At 44.4% G+C, this 22,589-nt stretch overlaps 1 protein-coding gene across 2 annotated transcripts in view; it reads left to right on the forward strand.

The window, feature by feature from the left end:
- The window catches only part of LOC115196925 (zinc finger CCHC domain-containing protein 14-like), a 30,304-nt gene extending 9,497 nt beyond the window's left edge, over positions 1-20,807 (forward strand). Inside the window, exons 3-13 of one of the 2 annotated variants that reach the window (XM_029757951.1) lie at positions 5,932-6,002; positions 6,113-6,184; positions 6,391-6,476; positions 8,782-8,879; positions 9,483-9,519; positions 10,868-11,147; positions 11,591-11,679; positions 15,071-15,195; positions 18,002-18,157; positions 18,263-19,426; positions 19,559-20,807. In XM_029757951.1, the coding sequence (XP_029613811.1) occupies positions 5,932-6,002; positions 6,113-6,184; positions 6,391-6,476; positions 8,782-8,879; positions 9,483-9,519; positions 10,868-11,147; positions 11,591-11,679; positions 15,071-15,195; positions 18,002-18,157; positions 18,263-19,426; positions 19,559-19,614 (2,234 nt within the window). In that variant the 3' untranslated portion in view covers positions 19,615-20,807. The remainder of the gene's footprint in view (positions 1-5,931; positions 6,003-6,112; positions 6,185-6,390; positions 6,477-8,781; positions 8,880-9,482; positions 9,520-10,867; positions 11,148-11,590; positions 11,680-15,070; positions 15,196-18,001; positions 18,158-18,262; positions 19,427-19,558) is intronic. The other variant, XM_029757953.1, reaches the window with a different exon arrangement.
- The last annotated feature ends 1,782 nt before the right edge of the window (positions 20,808-22,589 follow it).

Consider the following 22,589-nt stretch of genomic DNA (forward strand, 5'->3'; position numbering starts at 1 on the left):
TCCACGATCAGCTCCTTCGTTTTGTTGATGTTGAGGGAGACCTTATTTTCCTGGCACCACTCCACCAGGGCCTTCACCTCCTCCCTGTAGGCTGTCTAGTCATGGTTGGTAATCAGGCATATTACTGTTGTGTCGTCTGCAAACTTGATGATTGAGTTGGAGGCGTGCATGGCTACGCAGTCATGGGTGAACGGGGAGTACAGAAGGGGGCTGAGCACACACCCTTGTGGGGCCCCTGTGTTGAGGATCAGCGAAGTGGAGGTGTTGTTGCCTACCTTCACCATCAGGGGCGGCCCATCAGGAAGTCCAGGACCCAGGTGCAGGGTTCAGACCCAGGGCCCCGAGCTTAATGATGAGCTTGGAGGGTACTATGATGTTGAAGGCTGAGCTATAGTCAATGAACAGCATTCTTACATACAGTACCAGTCAAAAGTTTGGACACACCTACTCATTCAAGGGTTTTTATTTATTTGTACTATTTTCTACATTTTAGAATAATAGTGAAGACATCAAAACTATGAAATAACACATATGGAATCATCATCATCAAAAAAGTGTTAAACTAATCTAAATATATTTTATATTTGAGATTCTTCCAAGTATCCAACCTTTGCCTTGATGACAGCTTTGCACACTCTTGGCATTCTCTCAACCAGTTTCAGACTGATCCAGTGAAGAATTACAACACTACACAACATAATGTATCAAGTCTGCCAGGAGTTTGCCCAAAGGTGCCGAATTGGTCAATTTATACATTTTCAAGTACAAAACTATAGAGAACATACACAAATGCTGTGGTAATCAAAAAATGAAGTTTACATACTCCCAGGAATGTCATACATGATGGACCATTATCTTCCCTACAGAAAAGACACTAACCTTCACACATCTAGATGACCAGGCAGGAAGGGAGAAGGGGGGGGGGCAACATTACGGAATGTAAGTACAGTATTTACCTTCAGAGGTGAATGTATCAAACCAGTTGCCGTGATAAAAATGTCTTGTTGTTGTGCACTATCCTCAAACAATAGCATGGTATTTTTTTGTTGTTGTAATAGCAACTGTAAATTGAACACTGCAGTTAAATTAACAAGAATTTAAGCTTTCTGCTCATATAAGAATTGGCTGTTGTTTACAACATCATTCTAGTCACATTATCGCATATTGAGCAACAACCGTCCCGGTTTAGGGACACCGATCCCGTAGAGGTTTTAACACGCTTCAATACCTTACTCACGTCAGCCACGGAGAATGAGAGCCCACTGTCCTTAGAAGAGGGCTATGTTGGTGGCACTGTGTTATCCTCAAAGCGGGCGAAGGTGTTCAGCTTGTCCGGGAACAAGACCTCGGAACATATCCCAGTCTTGAAGCATAGATTCCGATTGGTCAAACCAGTGTTGAATAGACCATAGCACGGGTATTTCCTGTTTCAGTTTTTTGCCTAAAGGAAGGGAGGAGCAACATGGAGTCGTGATCTGAAAGAGAGCGGGGGAGGGCCTTGTAGGCATCTCGGAAGGGGAAGTAGCTGTGGTGGAGCGTTTTTCCAGCACGAGTACTACAGTCAATGTGTTGACAGAACTTTGGTAGTGTTTTCTTCAAATTGTCTTTGTTAAAATCCCCAGGTACAATAAATGCGTCCTCAGGATATGTGGTTTCCAGTTTGCACAAAGTCCAGTGTAGTTCCTTGAGGGCTGTCGTAGTATTGACTTGAGGTGGAATATACATGGCTGTGACTATAACCGAAGAGAATTCTCTTGGGAGGTAATATGGTCGACATTTTTATTGTGAGGTATTCTAGGTCGGATGAACAACAATACTTACATTTTATGTATGTTATCACAATCACACCATGAGTAGTTAATCATGAAACATACACCACCTCCTTTGTTCTTCCCAGAGAGTTATTTATTCCTGTCTGCGCGATGTACTGAGAACCCAGCTGGCTGTATGGACAGGGACACTATATCCCAAGAGAGCCATGATTCTGTGAAACAGTATGTTACAGTCCCTGATGTCTCTCTGGAAGGAGATCCTCGCCCAGAGCTCGTCTACTTTATTGTCCAGAGACTGAACATTAGCGAGTAATATACTTGCATCCTAGACCTTTCCACTTCACAATAACAGTACAGTTGACCGGGGTAGCTTTAGCAGGGCAGAAATTTGACGAATTGACTTGTTGGAAAGGTGGCATCCTATGACGGTGCCACGTTGAAAGTCACTGAGCTCTTCAGTAAGGCCATTCTACTATCAGTGTTTGTCTAAGGCGATTGCATGGCTGTGTGCTCGATTTTATGCATCTGACAGCAATGGGTATGGCTGAAATAGCCGAATCCACTAATATGAAGGCGTGTCCACAAACTTTTGTATATACTGTATAGTGTTTTATTTTTCATATATGTTTTACAAATAATTTAAAAAATTGTTTTGTGTAGATCGTTGACAAAAAATGCCAATTAAATCCATTTTAATCCCACTTTGTAGCACAACAATATGTGGAAAAGTCCAAGGTTGTGAATACTTTCTGAAGGCACTGTATGTTTGTGTTTTCTACCCCAGTTCGCTCCTCTTCAATGTAGGTTTTACAGATGCTCCCCTACCCCGAAGCGGCAACCCCTCTAATTTAGTGTACCCAGCGTGCACAACCCATGTGGAATGCCTAGTGCCCATCAGTCTCTACACTTTTTGGCACTGACGGAGACATTGATTACCCCAGAGAACACTGCTGCACCAGCTGCTCTCTTGTCATCTGACTATATTGTTATTTCTTTTTTTGGCTCTTTTGCACCCCAGTATCTCTACTTGCACATCATCATCTGTACATCTATCACTCCAGTGTTAATGCTAAATTGTAATTATTTCGCCACTATTGGCCTATTTTATTGCCTTACCTCCCTAACCTTACAACATTTGCACACACGGCACATAGATGTTTGTTGTGGTATTGACTGTTTATCCCATGTGTAACTCTGTGTTGTTGTTTTTGTCGCACTGCTTTGCTTTGATCTTGGCCCAACCCCAACTCAAACTTGTATCTCAAACAGACTGTTTAAAAAATGCTTGCTATTTCCTCATAGTGGATGATGTCAACCTCCTTAGGAGGATGAGATGGGCAATCAACGGTCTACTGAATACTGAATATTTGAGTTCATATTTTTCATGACCGTTATACGCCCACACCATTCTGTTGTTGGGGTATGCCATACTTAATTACATTTTTTGGGGAAGGACAACTATTTCACTCATATTGTAATTAATTATAAGTAATATTTCATAGAAATCTAGAAACACTGGACAGTTATTTTAATGACAATTTGTCTACAGATGATCATACCATACCAAATCACAAAACAATGTGAAATGTAGTTACATATTTAGTTGACTTACAATGACATACACTGAACAAAAAATAAACACAACATTTAAAGTCCCATGTTTCATCAGCTGAAGTAACAGATCCCAGAAATGTTCACAAAAACATATTTCTCTCAAATGTTCAGCACAATTTTGTTTACATTCCTGTTAGTGAGCATTTCTCCTTTGCCAAGATAATCCATCCACCTGACAGCTGTGGCATATCCAGAAGCTGAATAAACAGCATGATCATTACACAGGTGCACCTTGTCCTGGGGACAATAAAAGGCCACTCTAAAATGTGCAGTTTTGTCACATAACACAATGCCACAGATGTCTCAAGTTTTGAGGGAGCGTGCAATTGGCATGCTGACTGCAGGAATGTTCCTCAGAGTTAATTTCCAGAGAACTGAATGTTAATTTCTCTATCATAAGCTGCCTCCAACGTCGTTTTAGAGAATTTGGCAGTACATCCACCCGGCCTCACTACTTAGACCACGTATAACCACACCAGCCCAGGACCTCCACATCCGGCTTCTTCACCTGCGGGATTGCTGAGCCCAGCCACCCAGACAGCTGATGAAGCTGTGGGTTTGCACAACCAAAGAATTTCTGCACAAACTGTCAGAAACCGTCTCAGGGAAGCTCACCTGCGTACTTGTCGTCCTCACCAGGGTCTTGACCTGACTGCAGACAGTGTCGTAACTGACTTCAGCGGGAAAATGTTCACCTTCATTGGCCACTGGCATGCTGGGGAAGTTTGGGATGCTCTGGATTGACGTGTATGACAGAGTGTTTCAGTTTCTGCTAATATCCACCAACTTTGCACAGCCATTGAAGAGGAGTAGGACAACATTCCACAGGCCACAATCAACAGCCTGATCAACATTATGCAAAGGAGATGTGTCGCGCTGCATGAGGCAAATGGTGGTCACACCAGATACGGACTGTTTTTCTGATCCACGCTCCTAATTTTTTTTAAGGTATCTGTGACCAACAGATGCATATCTGTATTCCCAGTCGTGAAATCTATAGATCAGGGCCTAATGAATTTATTTAAATTGACTGATTTCCTTATATGAACTGTAGCTCAGTAGAATATTTGAAATTATTGCATATTTTGTTTATATTTTTGTTCACGATAACAATTTAAAAGAAATATCTGCTTAGATTTGTTCTAGGGGAGTTTTTATCATTTTCTATTGCGTGAGGATGGAGGGGGCTGGGCCTGATGTGTAAACTCTGCCGTGACGGAGAGTGCGTGGTATTAGGGCAGGACTGCTCTATCGCTGAGCCTGTGGCTACTGTATAATTCTGTATGGGCAGGAAAGGGTCATGGCTAGAAGGGATACAGCTTTTGTAAAATTAACGTCAGATATGACTTTTCACAGCAGGTTAGGAGAATTAACGAGACAGGTTATGAGAATTAGGTTAAGGTTAGGAAAATAGTTAGAGTTAGCTAAAATACCCCAAAAAAATGTTTGTTTTATTTTTTACAAAAGCTGGATCCCTTCTAGCCGTGACTGCAGGAGAGGGAGCTCACACAGGAAGGGAGAATCCAGGCCAGACAGCATGACATAGTTCCTCTGCTGTCTCTCACTCACTCACATCACATTCACTTTCCCCACTTGGCTCTTTTACACACAGTGTTCCTACGCTCTTTCACTTACACACACACACACACACACACACACACACACACACACACACACACACACACACACACACACACACACACACACACGTTTTAGCCTTTAGTAAAGCAGTTTAGACTTACAGTGAGACCTATAGGCTTTCTGCTACTCAGAACACTTCAGATGAGTTCACACTTGCCTGCCGTGTTTTTCACAATATTTCTACATTTCTGATCCCCTTTCAGCACAGAGCTTCATTCAGCTAGCTAGTGCCTCTCCCAGTGCTAATACACACCGGAGGAAGTGCTGAGTCTGCAGGGTATATTTAACAAACAGGCGTGTGTGTGTGTGTGTGTGTGTGTGTGTGTGTTTGTGTGTGTGTGTGTGTGTGTGCGTGTGCGCGCGCACTCTACTGTATGTGTGTTTATGAGTGTTGTGTATGAGATTTCAGATGGTGTGTGTGTGTGTTCTCTGAATCCGATACGGAGTTCAGCCAAATGTTTTAAAATGTCACTGGCAGGATCCCTAAAATGTGCCACTAGTCCAGACATAAATCTAGATCATCCTCCTGTCGCTTTTTCTCTCCATGGCTCTCTTTTTTTCTACCTTGTTTCTCTATCTGTATGTTCTCTCTAGTCTTTTTTATCTATCTCGCTGTCCTCTGTTCTCCAGTTGAAAGTGTTTAATGTGTTTAAATAGACACCAGGTGACATCATTCCCTGTGAAGTTCTCTATGAATTCAGATATGTCATTTAAGTACATTTGGTGCCAAAAGAACAGTCTCGACAGTAGATCTAACAGGAACTACGTTTTCATCTAGCATGTGGTAGATCTACGTATGGTAGAAAAGTATGAGACACCAAAGCAATGTCTTACTTGATGTTCTTTGTTTGCTAACAGATAATATCAGATAATCCAAATAATATACATATATTATTTTTTTCAGTGAACATAGAGAGGATAGAGCTGAGTGGAGTGACTCACAAGGGGGAGAAACCAAGTGAATATATGCTAGAGGTGGGTATGCACACGCACACACACACAGGAACACACAAGTTCCAGTATGTACTGTATGTTAGTTATTGTATACTATTGCCCTGTCTACTCACTCTCTCCTTATCCCACAGGTCACATGGTCAGACTCCTCTGTTTCCACTGTGAGCAGGACTCACCAGGAGGTGCTGAACTTTCTCTCCCAGGTAAGAAAGTGGCTGAAGCACAGAGAGGGGACTGAGCGCTTGTGTCTCTTATCGACTGTTCTGCTAACTAGCATCTACCTTTTTTCAGGCTAGGATTTACAGAATTTGAAGGGAGGAAAAAACCTGTCTTTATGTCCACTGTACCCATCCTGCCGTCTGTTGAATAGTTATGTGAAGGTCAATATCCTATTTTGTGTTTCTCCCAGGTCTCCCAGCTTTTCCCTGATGAAGGTCTAGAGAAGTTCCTGCTTCAGTCCCTTGGCCTTGATCAGGCCCCTGAGCTGGACCCCAGGTAAGGTCCATCAGCATTGTCACTGACCAAGGTAGCCCACCTGAATATGTTCACTTGATAACAGTGGTGCATAGTTAACACTATGTATTATGATATATAATATTTTCATTCTACATATGTATGATAATGAGTAACAACCAAGTAGTTACTGTAGTTCATCAACAAGTGCATCAATGACGTCGTCCCCACAGTGACTGTCTGTACATAACCCCAACCAGAAGCCATGGATTATAGGCAACATCCGTACTGAGCTAAAGGGTAGAGCTGCCGCTTTCAGGGAGTGTGACTCTAACCCGGAAGCTTATAAGAAATTCTGCTATGTTTCTGCAAAGAACCATCAAACAGGAAAAGCGTCAATACAGGACTAAGATCGAATCGTACTACACCGGCTCCGACGCTCGTCGGATGTGGTAGGGCTTGCAAACTATTACAGACTACAAAGGGAAGCACAGCCGAGAGCTGCCCAGTGACACGAGCCTACCAGACGAGCTAAGTTACTTCTATGTTCGCTTCGAGGCAAGTAACACTGAAACATGCATGAGAGCATCAGCTGTTCCGGACGACTCTGTGATCCCGCCCTCCGCAGCTGATGTGAGTAAGACCTTTAAACAGGTCAACATTCACAAGGCCGTAGGACTAGACGGATTACCAGAACATGTACTCCGAGCATGCGCTAACCAACTGGCAAGTGACTTCACTTGTAACCTGCCTAAATGACTACCGACCCGTAGCACTCACGTCTGTAGCCATGAAGTGCTTTGAAAGGCTGGTCATGGTTCACATCAACACCACCACCCACTCCAATTTGCATACCGCCCTAACAGATCCACAGATGACGCAATCTCTATTGCACTCCACACTGCCCTTTCCCACCTGGACACACCTATGTGAGAATGCTATTCATTGACTACAGCTCAACGTTCAACACCATAGTGCCCTCAAAGCTTATCACTAAGCTAAGGACTCTGGGACTAAACACCTCCCTCTGCAACTGGATCCTGGACTTCCTGATGGGCCGCCCCCAGGTAGTAAGGGTAGGTAACAACACATCCGCCACACTGATCCTCAACACAGGGGCCCCTCAGGGGTGCGTGCTCAGTCCCCTCCTTTACTCCCTGTTCAGTCATGACTGCACTGCTAGGCACGACTCCAACACCATCATTAAGTTTGCCGATGACATAACCGTGGTAGGCCTGATCACCGACAACAACGAGACAGCGTACAGGGCCGTGTGATGCCAGAACAACAACCCCTCCCTCAATGTGATCAAGACAAAGGAGATGATTGTAGACTACAGGAAAAGGAGGACAAAGCACGCCCTCATTCTCATCGACGGGGCTGTAGTGGAGCAGGTTAAGATCTTCAAGTTACCAACAAACTAACATGGTCCAAGCACACCAAGACAGTTGTGAAGAGGGCACGACAAAACGTATTCCCCATCAGGAGACTGAAAAGATTTGGCATGGGTCCTCAGATCCTCAAAAGGTTCTACAGCTGCACCATCGAGAGCATCCTGACTGGTTGCATCACTGCCTGTAATGGCAACTGCTCGGCCTCAAACAACAAGACACTACAGAGGGTAGTGCATACGGCCCAGTACATCACTGGGGCCAAACTTCCTGCCATCCAGGACCTCTATACCAGGTGGTGTCAGAGGAAGGCCCTAAAAATTGTCAAAGACTCCAGCCACCCTAGTCATAGACTGTTCTCTCTGCTACCGCATGGCAAGCGGTACCGGAGTGCCAAGTCTAGGTCCAAGAGGCTTCTAAACAGCTTCTACCCCGAAGCCATAAGACTTCTGAACATCTTATCAAATGGCTACCTAGACTATTTGCATTGCCCCCCCACCCCCCCTTTTACGCTGCTGCTACTCTCTGTTAATATCTATCACTTTAATAACTCTACCGACATGTACATATTACCTCAATTACCTCGACTAACCGGTGCCCCCGCACATTGACTCTGTACCGGTACCACCTGTATATAGCCTTTTGTTATTTTACTGCTTCTCTTTAATTATTTGTTACTTTTATCTCTTAGTCTTGTTTTTTTAGGTAGTTTTTAAAACTGCATTGTTGGATAAGGGCTTGTAAGTAAGCATGTCACTGTAATACCTGTTTTATTCGGCGCATGTGACAAATTAAATTTGATTTGATTTGTTTTGTTTTGAAAACAAACCATGTTGTTTTAATGTTTGTTTTTGACCTAGTTCCAGGTGTTACTGTCAAAGACAAGAGATAAGGAGGGAAGGAATCATATCAAGCATGGAATGTAACGTTATCTCATATGTTCGTTCCTTGTACAGGTGCCTGACAGTGCTTCCAGCCCACATTCTCAAACACTACCAAGCCGAACTCTTCTTCAGCACTGCCACCACTGCCCTCTCCTCCCCCCCCACTGCAAGTAAGACTCCTGTCCTAACCCTACTCTGTGTTCATGGGACGTATATGTCCCCATCTCTGTTTGGCTGAGAGGAGTGGCACTTCATCTCTGGGGTTTGAGAGGTGTTGGGGGGGGGGGGTTCTATTTTAGATTTGTGTGGGAATTTGGACTGGCATGTTTGTGTTGGTAGGCCTGGCGAATGGTGACTTCATCCTAGAGTTTATTTATAGTTCCGTCTCCCCAGGCAGGGCAGTGGCAGTGGGAGAGACCTGGATGTCTGTCTGACTGTGTCTGGAGCAGCTAGCCTTTCACCCCTTGGCTGATATTGCGAGACCCTTGGGATGCAGTGAAATAAAAATCTATCTTACTCTGCTGTAATGTGGTACCACAGGCCCCAGTAAAGTGCTGAAATATCACACTGCTCTTAAATGAAACTGGAAAAACTGGTGACCCTCAGCTGATATTTTGTTCCTAACTTGTAAAGAGATCAAGAAGTCAATAAACAATAGACAAGATTCAAAAATGAGTTTTGCGTACTGTATATATCACCATTCATAGAGTATACTTATTTAGAGGTTGTTGATTATGTGGCTGACTGATCTATGTTTCTTTCATGTGCTACAGGTCTTGGGTGCTTGTTTCAATACAGAGGAGCCAACAGGTGGGCTCCCCTCTTTAACACTCAACATACACTATATATACAAAAGTATGTAGACACACCTTCAAATTAGTGGATTCGGCTTTTTCAGCCACACCGTTGCTGACAAGTGTGTAAAATCGAGCACACCGCCATGCAATCACCATAGACAAACATTGGCAGTAGAATGGCCTTACTGAAGAGCTCAGTGACTTTCAACATGACACAATCATAGGATACCACCTTTCTAACAAGTCAATTCGTCAAATTTCTGCCTTGCTAGAGCTGCCCTGGTCAACTGTAAGTGCTGTTATTGTGAAGCGGAAACGTCAAGGAGCAACAACGGCTCAGCCGTGAAGTGGTAGGCCACACAAGCTCACAGAACGGGACTGCCGAATGCTGAAGCGTGTAGACACTCGGTGCTCGGTTGCAGCACTCACTACCTATGATCACCGTGCGATATGCCAAGCTTCGGCTGGAATGGTGTAAAGCTCACCACCATTGGACTCTGGAGCAATGGAAATGCGTTTTCTGGAGTGAAAATCATGCTTCACCATATGGCAGTCTGACGGACGAATCTGGGTTTGGCGGATGCCAGGAGAATGCTACTTGCCCCAATGCATAGTGTCAACTGTAAAGTTTGGTGGAGGAGAATTAATGTTCTGGGGCTGTTTTTCATGATTTGCGCTAGGCACCTTAGTTCCGGTGAAGGGAAATCTTAACAATACTGCATTCGATGACATTCTAGACAATTCTGTGCTCCAACTTTGTGGCAACAGTTTGGGGAAGGCCCTTTCCTGTTTAAGCATGACAATACCTCCATGCACAAAGTGAGGTCCATACAGAAATGGTTTGTCGAGATCAGTGTGTAAGAACTTGACTGGCCTGCACAGAGTCTTGACCTCAACCCCATCGAACACCTTTGGGATGAATTGGAATGCCAACTGCGAGCCAGGCCTAACCACCCAACATCAGTGCCCGACCTCACCAATGCTCTTGTGGCTGAATGGAAGCACGTCCCCTCAGCAATGTTCCAACATCTAGTGGAAAGCCTTCCCAGAAGAGTGGAGGCTGGAGGGGGGACCAAAGGGGGGACCAACTACATATTAATGCCCATGATTCTGGAATGAGATGTTTGACTAGCAGGTGTCCACATACTTTTGGCAATGTAGTATACCCTTTCACTAAGTTTGATATAGACTGTTGATGCCTATCCAAATCTGCAAACTGTATAATTATCTTAATATCTTAATTACATTAATTCCATCCTTAGCAATATATGTCTCTTCACTATCGTTTTTCTGTCACAAACATTTCCCTATTTTTCCTCCATGTTTCCTATCCTCTTTCACCCCCCGCCCCCCTCTCTCAGGGCTTTATGTGGTGTAGCCAGTATCCAGACAGTCATGAGCGTTCACAACTCCATTCAGACTCGCTCTCCGACCCAGCTGCCCCCCCAGGGCACTGTGCCCATCCTCCCCCCCGGCGGGGTGGGGGTAGCAGGGGGGGACAACGCACTCCCTCCCGGCCACCTCCAGAACCCTGGTCCTCCACTGCAGAGCATCCCAGAACAGAACGGCATCCTGGACTGGCTGAGGAAACTCCGCCTGCACAAGTACTACCCAGTGTTCAAGCAGTTGACCATGGAGGAGGTGGGTGGGCTTTGAGGAAGAGTCTCTGATTGGTGGGTTTAGGTTACAGAAGATGAGTGGCATTTAAGACACCTATGAAGCTGAAGAGATAAGGATATAACTAAAAGTTCTGGCTTGGAAATGGGGTGTATGCAGGGAGAGAGTTCAGATTCAGAAAACGTTGATGTCCTCAAAGAGGGATTAATTTTGCAGCAATCACAATACTGACAAAATCACATATTAAAAAACAACATCAAAACAGCAAAGGATATTTAGAAGCAAGTAGGCTGGACAAGTGCAATATCAATGATAACATGTCAGAATGAGGTTACATGTCTGTTATTAGAAAGCCCCAACAATAGACATTAGAATAGATCAAACAACAGTTGCTGTCTTCCCCTAACAATCACATTCTCCCTAGTAGCCCCTATCTGTGCTCTTAAATGTGCTCTTTTTTCCTGCAGTTCCTTGGACTCACAGAGGAGGATCTGAACAAGTATGATCTCACCCAGGGAGCCAAGAAGAAGCTGAAGACGCAGCTGGAACTGCAGAAGTGAGTCTGAACCCTGAACCCAGACCCCTTATCAAGCCCTCTGTCCCCCAGCCCCATAAAAGCAGTGATGTGCCCATTCCAACATACTCCTGTGTAGACACAGGTAGTTCAGTGTTTAATGAGATGGATGGATGGGTAGATGGATGGATGGATGGGTAGATGGGTAGATGGATGGATGGATGGATGGATGGATGGATGGATGGATGGATGGGTAGATGAATGGATGGGTGGGTAGATGGGTAGATGGATGCATGGGTAGATGGATGGATGGATGGGTAGATGGATGGATGGGTAGATGGATGGATGGATGGATGGGTGGATGGGTGGGTGGGTGGATGGATGGATGGGTAGATGGATGGATGGATGGATGGGTGGGTGGGTGGGTGGGTGGGTGGGTGGATGGATGGATGGATAGGTAGATGGATGGATGGATGGATGGGTAGATGGATGGATGGGTAGATGGATGGATGGATGGGTAGATGGATGGATGGGTAGATGGATGGGTGGATGGATGGATGGTAGATGGGTGGATGGATGGGTAGATGGATGGATGAATAGATGGATGGGTGGATGGATGGGTAGATGGATGGATGGATGGGTAGATGGATGGATGGGTAGATGGATGGGTGGGTAGATGGATGGATGGGTAGATGGATGGATGGGTAGATGGATGGATGGATGGATGGGTAGATGGATGGGTAGATGGATGAATAGATGGATGGATGGATGGGTGGATGGATGGATGGATGGATGGATAAATGGATGGGTGGGAAGATGGGTGGATGGATGGATGGATGGGTAGATGGATGGATGGGTAGATGGATGGATGGATGGATGGGTAGATGGATGGGTGGGTGGATGGGTGGATGGATGGACGGGTGGATGGGTGGATGGATGGATGGATAGGTAGATGGATGGATGGGTAGATGGATGGATGGATAGGTAGATGGATGGATGGGTAAATGGATGGATGGATGGATGGATGGATGGATGGATGGGTAGGTGGATGGATGGGTAGGTGGATGGATGGATGGGTGGATGGATGGATGGGTAGATGGGTGGATGGATGGTAGATGGATGGGTAGATGGATGGATGGATAGGCAGATGGATGGATGGGTAGATGGATGGATGGATGGATGGATGGGTAGGTGGATGGATGGATGGGTAGATGGATGGATGGATGGATGGGTAGATGGGTGGATGGATGGGTAGATGGATGGATGGATGGGTAGATGGATGGATGATTGGGTAGATGGATGGATAAATGGATGGGTGGATGGGTGGGTAGATGGATGGATGGGTAGATGGATGGATGGATGGGTGGGTGGGTAGATGGATGGATGGATGGGTAGATGGGTGGGTAGATGGATGAGTGGGTGGGTAGATGGATGGATGGGTGAGTAGATGGGTGGGTAGATGGATGGGTGGGTGGGTAGATAGATGGGTAGATGGATGGATGGACGGATGGATGGGTGGATGGATGGGTAGATGGATGCATGGGTAGATGGATGGTTAGATGGATGCATGGGTAGATGGATGCATGGGTAGATGGATGGGTGGATGGATGGGTGGGTGGATGGATGGTGGATGGATGGATGGATGGATGGCTGGATGGATGGTAGATGGAAAAATACTCTATTTACAACTAATGTTTCATAATTTTATTATTTAGATAGTTATACTTCATAGTTTTGTAGCATTTGGAAAAGGTGTGTCTGTTGATTGTTTATTTTATTAAACATTAACACAGGAGATTTGGCAATGGTGTTTATGTAAGGTACAATCAACATGAGGTTATGTGTTCTATGGAATATTATGAACGACACGCGGTAGCGGAGTGGAACTAACCTTCCATGGAGCTGCATTATTTCCCTGAGAGCCACCAGTTGATTATCCCTTTTACACTAAGGCTTTCAAAGCAGCTCAAACAAAACATGTCAAAATTAACTATGGTCATTGAATTGCAAATATACCGTGCGTTATAAGAAAATAATACTCTAGAATGCCCTTCAAGCCAGAAATTTGTATTCAACAATCCCTTACAAAAAAATATTGCAGTTTTTAAACTGCAGTAAAAGTGCAGTAACTGCAGTTGACTGTGGTATTTTGGACTCAATAATTGCAGAATAACTACAGTGAACTGCAGTTGAACTGCAGGGGTCTTCCCTGTAGCTCAGTTGGTAGAGCATGGTGTTTACAACACCAGGGTTGTGGGTTCGATTCCCACGGGGGGCCAGCACAGAAAAAAAGTATGATATGTATGAAATGTATGTATTCACTACTGTAAGTCGCTCTGGATAAGAGCGTCTGCTAAATGACTAAAATGTAAAAAATGTAAAAATGTTATACTGCACTGTAACTGCAGTTATGCTGCACTGTAACTGCAGTTACACTGCAAAATTACCATATTAAAATAAACTGTTATTTTGGACACAACATACTGCAGATATACTGCACTATAACTGCAGTTATACTGTAGTTATACTGCACTCTAACTGCAGATATACTGCACTATAACTGCAGTTATACTGCAGTTATACTGCACTCTAACTGCAGTTATACTGCACTGTAACTGCTGTTATACTGTACTCTAACTGCAGTTATACTACACTGTAACTGCAATCTTTTTTGTAAGGGATGTCATGGTATAAAGATGAATGGTAATTTGGTTGTCAATGGTTAACTAGCATTCCGGTGGGGTAGATTGGTACGTCCAGATAAGTTGTACCTAAAGGGAAGATGGAAAGAATAAATCGGATGGAAAAGCCAGTCACCTGTTCTAGCGTAGGAGTGGTACTGAGAGAGAACACTATCAATCAGCCTGTTTCCACAGCTAATATCAGCATGTTTCCATTAGCCAGGTTTAGCCAGGTACGACCATGTGTGTTGGTGACAGGAAGTGGAAAGTTCCTCAGGTGCTTTTCCATAGATCTGTCGGACTATCAGTGAGCGTAATGGGAGCTTATTCGGGATCACTCATTACACTGTCAAGACAGTTTTTTTTCTCCACCTGGCAATGCAGCTAAATTAACACGATTTTCACTAGCTATATAATATGGTGAGTTGTCAAAATTGTGTATGTGTCATATGTCCTCCTCCGTGTACTGTATTTGTAAGAATACTGACTCAAAAGTTGTTCAAAAAAAAATCTAGCAATTCTCTGTAACATTCATGGCACTGGTGTTCATCTCAAATAATTTCTCACACAACTTGTTGCTGGTGTGTTGGTGAAACAGAGGGTGTTGATGCTGTGCTTTTGTAATCTTGACGGCTAGACTAGAGCACCCTCTAGGGTTTCAATAGTGCTATTGTCTCCAGATCATACTGGGGCTGTCCGCTATGTGGAGATGACAAAGATGTTTCTGTGATGACTGACTGTGTTCCTATCAGTAGGGAGAAGATGGAGAAGAGGTATATGATGTCCCAGTTCCCTGTGTCCTGCAGTGGCATCGCCAGGGTTACTCCATCCAGCCACATAGGCCCAGTGGCACACGTCTACTCAAGTAGCAACACAGGTACAGTATGCAACTCAGCTGACCGGTTATAATTTCTATACAAGTAAACTTGACATTCGGAATAAAGGTTACACAAAGACATGATCGGTACTCTGTTGGCATGTAGACTACACATTTATTTACATAGGCAATCCCTCAACATGTACACTAGAGGATGGTGGGGGGAGCTATAGGAGGATGGGCCCATTTTAATGGCTGAAATGGGATAAACGGAACAGAGTCAAATGTATGGTTTCCATATGTTGGATGTGTTTGATACTGTTCAATTTATTCCATTCCAGCCATTATAATGAGCCGTCCTTCTATAGCTCCTCCCACCAGCGTCCTCTGACTTACATCTTCTCAGCGTGACCCTTACAACGTTCTGCAGGTAGCCTACTACAGTTGAAGTCGGAAGTTTACATTCACCTTAGCCAAACACATTTAAACTCAGTTTTTCACAATTGCTGACATTTAATCCTAGTAAAAATTCTCTGTCTTAGGTCAGTTAGGATCACCACTTTATTTTAAGAATGTGAAATGTCAGAATAATAGTAGAGAGAATGTTTTATTTCTGCTTTTATTTCTTTCATCACATTCGTAGTGGGTCAGAAGTTTACATACACTCAATTAGTATCTGGTAGCATTGCCTTTAAATTGTTTAACTTGGGTCAAACGTTTCGGGTAGCCTTCCACAAGCTTCCCACAATAAGTTGGGTGAATTTTGGCCCATTCCTTCTGACAGATCAGGTGTAACTGAGTCAGGTTTGGAGGCTTCCTTGCTCGCACACGCTTTTTCAGTTCTGGCCACAAATTTTCTATGGGATTGAGGTCAGGGCTTTGTGATGGCCACTCCAATACCTTAACTTTGCTGTCCTTAAGCCATTTTGCCACAACTTTGGAAGTATGCTTGGGGTCATTGTCCATTTGCAAGACCCATTTGCGACCAAGCTTTAACTTCCTGACTGATGTCTTGAGATGTTGCTTCAATATATCCACATAATTTTCCTACCTCATGATGCCATCTATTTTGTGAAGTGCACCAGTTCCTCCTGCAGCAAAGCACCCCCACAACATGATGCTGCCACCCCTGTGCTTCACGGTTGGGATGGTGTTCTTCGTCTTGCAAGCCTCCCCCTTTTTCCTCCAAACATAACGATGGTCATTATGGCCAAACAGTCCTATTTTTGTTTCATCAGACCAGAGGACATTTCTCCAAAAAGTATGATCTTAGTCCCCATGTGCAGTTGCAAACCATAGTCTGGCTTTTTTATGCCGGTTTTGGAGCAGTGGCTTCTTCCTTGCTGAGCAGCCTTTCAGGTTATGTCGATATAGGACTTGTTTTACTGTGGATATAGATACTTTTGTACCTGTTTCCTCCAGCATCTTCACAAGGTCCTTTGCCGTCATACCGCTCAGGAAGGAGACGCGATCTGTCTCCTAGAGATGAACGTACTTTGGTGCAAAAAGTGCAAATCAATCCCAGAAGAACAGCAAAGGATCTTGTGAAGATGCTGGAGGAAAAAGGTACAAAAGTATCTATATCCACAGTAAAACAAGTCCTATATCGACATAACCTGAATGGCCGCTCAGCAAGGAAGAAGCCACTACTCCAAAACCAGCATAAAAAAAGCCAGACTACGGTTTGCAACTGCACATAGGGACAAAGATTGTACTTTTTGGAGAAATGTCCTCTGGTCTGATTAAACAAAAATAGGACTGTTTGGCCATAATGACACATGGTATTCTTTGGCTTGCAAGCCTCCCCTTTTTCTTCCAAACATAAGCAAGGCTCAGCAAGGAAGAAGCCACTACTCCAAAACCGACATAAAAAAAGCCAGACTACGGTTTGCAACTGCACATGGGGACAAAGATTGTACTTTTTGGAGATTATGGCCTCTGTCATTATGGCCAAACAGTCCTATTTTTGTTTAATCAGACCAGAGGACATTTCTCCAAAAAGTACAATCTTTGTCCCCATGTGCAGTTGCAAACCGTAGTCTGGCTTTTTTTATGCCGGTTTTGGAGTAGTGGCTTCTTCCTTGCTGAGCCTTGCTTATGTTTGGAGGAAAAAGGGGGAGGCTTGCAAGCCGAAGAACACCATCCCAACCGTGAAGCACAGGGGTGGCAGCATCATGTTGTGGGGGTGCTTTGCTGCAGGAGGGACTGGTGCACTTCACAAAATAGATGGCATCATGAGGCAGGATAATTATGTGGATATATTGAAGCAACATCTCAAGACATCAGTCAGGAAGTTAAAGCTTGGTCGCAAATGGGTCTTCTAAATGGACAATGACCCCAAGCATACTTCCAAAGTTGTGGCAAAATGGCTTAAGGACAACAAAGTCAAGGTATTGGAGCGGCCTGACCTCAATCCTATAGAACATTTGTGGGCAGAACTGAAAAAGTGTGTGCGAGCAAGGAGGCCTACAAACCTGACTCAGTTACACCAGCTCTGTCAGGAGGAATGGGACAAAATTCACCCAACTTATTGTGGGAAGCTTGTGGAAGGCTACCCCAAACGTTTGACCCAAGTTAAAACAATTTAAAGGCAATCCTATTAAATACTAATTGAGTGTATGTAAACTTCTGACCCATTGGAAATGTGATGAAAAAAATAAAAGCTGAAATCATTCTCTCTACTATTATTCTGACATTTCACATTCTTAAAATAAAGTGGTGATCCTAACTGACCTAAGACAGGGAATTTTTACTTGGATTAAATGTCAGGAATTGTGAAAAACGGAGTTTAAATGTATTTGGCTAAGGTGTATGTAAATTTCAACTGTACACTTTCAGCTTCATTGATCACAGTTTCTTTGTTTAGAGCTGTGTGTGGAGGTAGAGACGGGCGTGCACCCTCTCACCCGGGACAGCAGCTCCTCTTCAGGGTATTCCAGCGCCCCCTCCAGCCCCATGACCCCTCACTCTCTGTCTTTGTCCCGGGAAGGGGCCTTCGACAGGGCCAAGGAGCCACACAGACGTGAGTCTATCTCCCTTAGCAGTTATTATGCTAACTGAAATGGTCTTCAATAAGTTGGTATATCACTGATAACATTTTGTTCTGTGTCATCCTGTCCCTATCCAGGTATGGAGTCAGGACTAGAACTAGGAGAGAAGGACAGGACTTACGTTCTCCTAAACCCCACCGCTACAACAGGGCCTAGTCGGCCCACTGCTCAGGTTCTGCCTGTGCAGAATGATCCTACTCCCTGCCCCTCCCACATGAGTCTCCCTCCTCCCTCCCTAAGCCTACATTCACCAGGACGCATCCTGGGTCCCCCCTGTAAGCCCCGGCTACCTCTCTTCTGCCCTGATGAGCGTGCCAAGCCCCTGGGTTCAGGTGTGGCTGTTGGGGTGCGACTGGAGAGAGTGTTCCCTGGCCTGGGTGTGGACAGTATGGGGTCCCCTCCCCTTCGCCAGGACTCTGCTGGGCCCCGGGGGCCCTCTGGGGTCACTGTGCTGCGCCCCCCTCCAGTCTTGATGGTGGACACCAGCTCCGCCCTCACCACAACCTCCAACACCCTGCACCACGTCTCACACCCCCCTCTACACCTGCAGGTGTCCCCCTCTCTACGGCATACTGGACACTACCCCTACTCTTCTGCCTCCTCCTCCTCTTCCTCCTCATCTCCTGCCTCCAAGTTAGCTTTTCCGTCTGTGGGTGGCGTTCACATGGGAACCGCGAGCAGTGTTCCCATGGCAGCGGTGCCAGGCAACACCTACTGTGTGAACAGTAGCGCCGCTGTCCAACCCAGCTCCAGTCCCACCTCCACGGAGACCAGCAGCTACGCTGTCACTTCTGGCTCCACCCCTAACTCCTCTGTCTGCGTCTGCAGCTCTTGTGGCTGCAGTGGGAACTGTGGCTCCTACGGGGCCCTCCCGGCCAGCTACGCAGGGTACTTCCACAACCCCTTCTCAGGGACGTCAGTGTTCCCCCTGGGGCCCCTGCTTCACCTCAGTCCCCTGCTGGCTGGGAGCAGCACTGCCACCCCCTTCCCCTACCCCCTGGTGGCACCGCCCCTCTACAACAGCAGCATGTCTCACAGCCATGACACCCAGGGGCAGCAGGGGCTTATCCTGCCCCCCATGCAGGGCTTCCTGGGGGCCGGTGCCAACGTGCACAAGCCTCATGGGGGGGTGGGGAACGGAGGGCATAGGAAGCCAGGGAGCCTGTCCTGCTACAACTGTGGGGTCACCGGCCACCGGGCACAGGAATGCAAGCAGCCACCCATGGACGCTGCTCAGCAAGGTATAAAGTTGAAACCTTACAGCTACTAAAATAGATATTGTAATTCCGTGATTAAAAATATATACGTTTAATATCTGCAGAAACCTCTTGGGGACTTGATATATTTCGCACCATTGTTATTTTGTTTTGCAGGCACGTTCCGGCTGAAGTATGCTCCCAAATCAGACAGCCAGGACTCTGGGGACTAAGAACAAGGAACTCCTGTGACCCCTGTGCACATCAGCACCTTATGCTCCTCCTGGTGGAGGAGTCCCTTTCATTTAAGTAACTCTTTGAACACACTTTGATGATTGGTGAATGAATGGTGGCCTGAGGCCACTTAACTCGACTGATGAAAGTCAAAGCATGGAGTCGGTTTGGAAGGAGCTATTTACCCCAGTCCATCTGTAACATATGATTTTGATCATACCAAATACAAGAGATGGTCAGGTCTAAACCCTGAGGCCGAGCGCATACAGTATTTTTGAATGGGAAATGATTTAGCTGTACAAAACCCACAGTTGAAAATATGATGCAATACTCCTCACACTACTTGGTACACACCTCAGCCTCACTCAGTCAATCGGTCAAACTCCACAGACCTACACCTTTCATAACAACACATGCGGTATGCAGAGATGTCCTTTTAAGTCGCTCTGGAGATGACAGTTGGATGTATCTGAGAGGATGCTGAAGTGTGAATGTAAAGACTTACAGTATAATATGACTGCCAAATAATGCACATTGACTGACTGACTACCAAATCCTTCTCCTCTGGGACAGAGCAGGTCTGTGAGAAACACAGAGGAAGAGAAACGAGTGCTTTATTCTACACATCATTCGCTGTGGGTACTTTGCCCTATACAGTGCAGGTATTAATGGTGAAAGAAATGGTGCGAGCATTCTTAGTTTAGATTTTAAGATGTGCCATTGATATTTGTGTTGTTTAATCGTTTAGAAGTTGGAGCAGTCTAATTTTATAATCATTGTCGAAATGTGTGTAGGTTTTAGTTGTATGTATAAGCTTATGTATGTTTGATTTTATAACACTTGTATTTGATGTGATGAGGTGGTGCTATGTAAGAGGATCCTTTTTGAAAAAGATTTGATATTGAATGTCAGTGAATGTGTCCTTGAGTTGCCACAATGGTGTGGCATGTGAAAGCACTTTTATGAGACCGGCTGGTCCCAGTCCATTGGATGTGAGTGTGACATGAGGACAGTAGTCCTCAAGGATGGACAAGTTATTATCGTTTTGTTGTGTTGCACTGGAATGTTCCTAGCCAGGTCTGGAGGACACAATTCAGTCATAAGGGACATTTCGTTGAAAATGATGTTTATGTACCAATAAACACTTGCACCGATTGCTTCAAATTGGTCATTAAAGGGCAACTGCACTTCCTACTTTGGCATCATTTTAGATTTGACTCATTAAGAAATGCTAGAGGCCATGACTGAATTCAAACTGAGTTGGTTTTGGGGTGTGGTTTGATGTGGATGTCTTTTGTGTGTGTTCGCAGGTGGGAAGAGTTAGCCAAATTATTTCGCCAATTTGCTTCAGCCAGCTTCTCCGCGACCTCTGCAAAGTTGATTTGACTTTAGATAGCCTATCTTCTGGGCTAGTTAGGGACTGTCAATAAATGACACAATATAAATTAGACAATATTTTCATGTTGCAGAACTTTTCGTTTTCATTAAATGCTTTCAATATTTGCATATAAATTTTTACAATTTATAGTTGGTTTGATGTTTTAAGTCATTGAAATGTAGAGCTATTGGAATTTTTACATATTGTCCCTTGTATATTGTGTAATTTACAGATGGTCCATAACTAGCCCCATAGGGATATCCAAAGTCAACCCAAATTTACCACAGGCATTACAATTGTGTTGCATACAGCTCCACTCTGAATTGATGATTACTTGTGTGCTGTCAGCTGTGGGCACATGGGCAGGATTGAAACAAACCCAACCTTCATTTACATTGTGATGCAGTCACGACCACAACACTTACAAAACTCTGTTTTAGACAAGACTGACTTTATGACCAAAATGATCCTATTTACACTTAGTAGTCAATTTTGACAGTATAATAAATGTTTCTGACTCATTTTGATACCACATAGGCTGTTTTCTAAATGAGAAGTTGTTTTTTAGGGGCTGTTGCTCTTTAAGACTTTGACAAAATCAGGATCCTTTGGTTGAAACAGGAAACAGATTTACAGTAGTTCTATTCTGCTGGATGTGATCTGGTCTGAGGACCGAAGATCAAGGAATTGTAGGGCACAATCAAGGATTGTATCTGACTATCTGTAGAGTATTGCATGCTAGGGAATGTTGTATTTTGTATAAAAAAAGTGTCAAAGCTTTGTGGTCAAACCTTTTTACCACATCTGTACTGTCTAGTTCTCATGGGAGTAATAGAGCTTACAGTGAGCACATTACTGTAACAGTACGCCACATACAGAACTAGCACGCACCACGGTCACAGAGTAGACATGATTATTTCTCTGGTGGTGCATTTGTTTTTACATTGTGCCTAATGAATACACCCCGTTTCATGCTGCAAACATTGTGTGTAAACCAACAGTTTTCATTATATCATTCAAATGAAAAAGAGTGATATGATTGACCATTGGAAATCATGTTTGTGCACTAAGCTGTTTATCCTGGATGCCTTAGCAACCCTGCATGGTACAACCATTTACTATGTATAGCCATAATAAAATGACACCATATTTTTGATTCTGGAACTGGTTCACCTTACTTGGTTCCAATGAGGTTGTTGTCTAACATACATGACACCCCCCTGTCCAAAAGACAAATCTAATTAGCTGGTATTATTTGAATGTAACATAGCTATCTTCTTAGTCAATAGCTATGCATGTTGCTTGATCTCAAGTAAACATTTTGTGCATTTAAAAGGAGTTTTAAAACATTTGGTACTATTTTGAAGCAGATTTGAGCTTGAAGGGCATATCACTTGTTCATTTTTATGTACAATTGTTGTATTGTATGGTGTAGTGTGTTTTAAGAATTGTTTGTTTTATATACTGCATCAAAAACATTGTAAAAGACATTAAAATGTTTTCGGTTTCCATCCTTTCACGGCAACATTTGTATGTTTCTCACTGATCGGTATTTGATCTAATTCAAACGTCAGGATAGGAGTTCCAGATGGGGAA

Source organism: Salmo trutta, chromosome 7, assembly GCF_901001165.1.
Source record: "Salmo trutta chromosome 7, fSalTru1.1, whole genome shotgun sequence".
Taxonomy (NCBI): Eukaryota; Metazoa; Chordata; class Actinopteri; order Salmoniformes; family Salmonidae; genus Salmo; species Salmo trutta.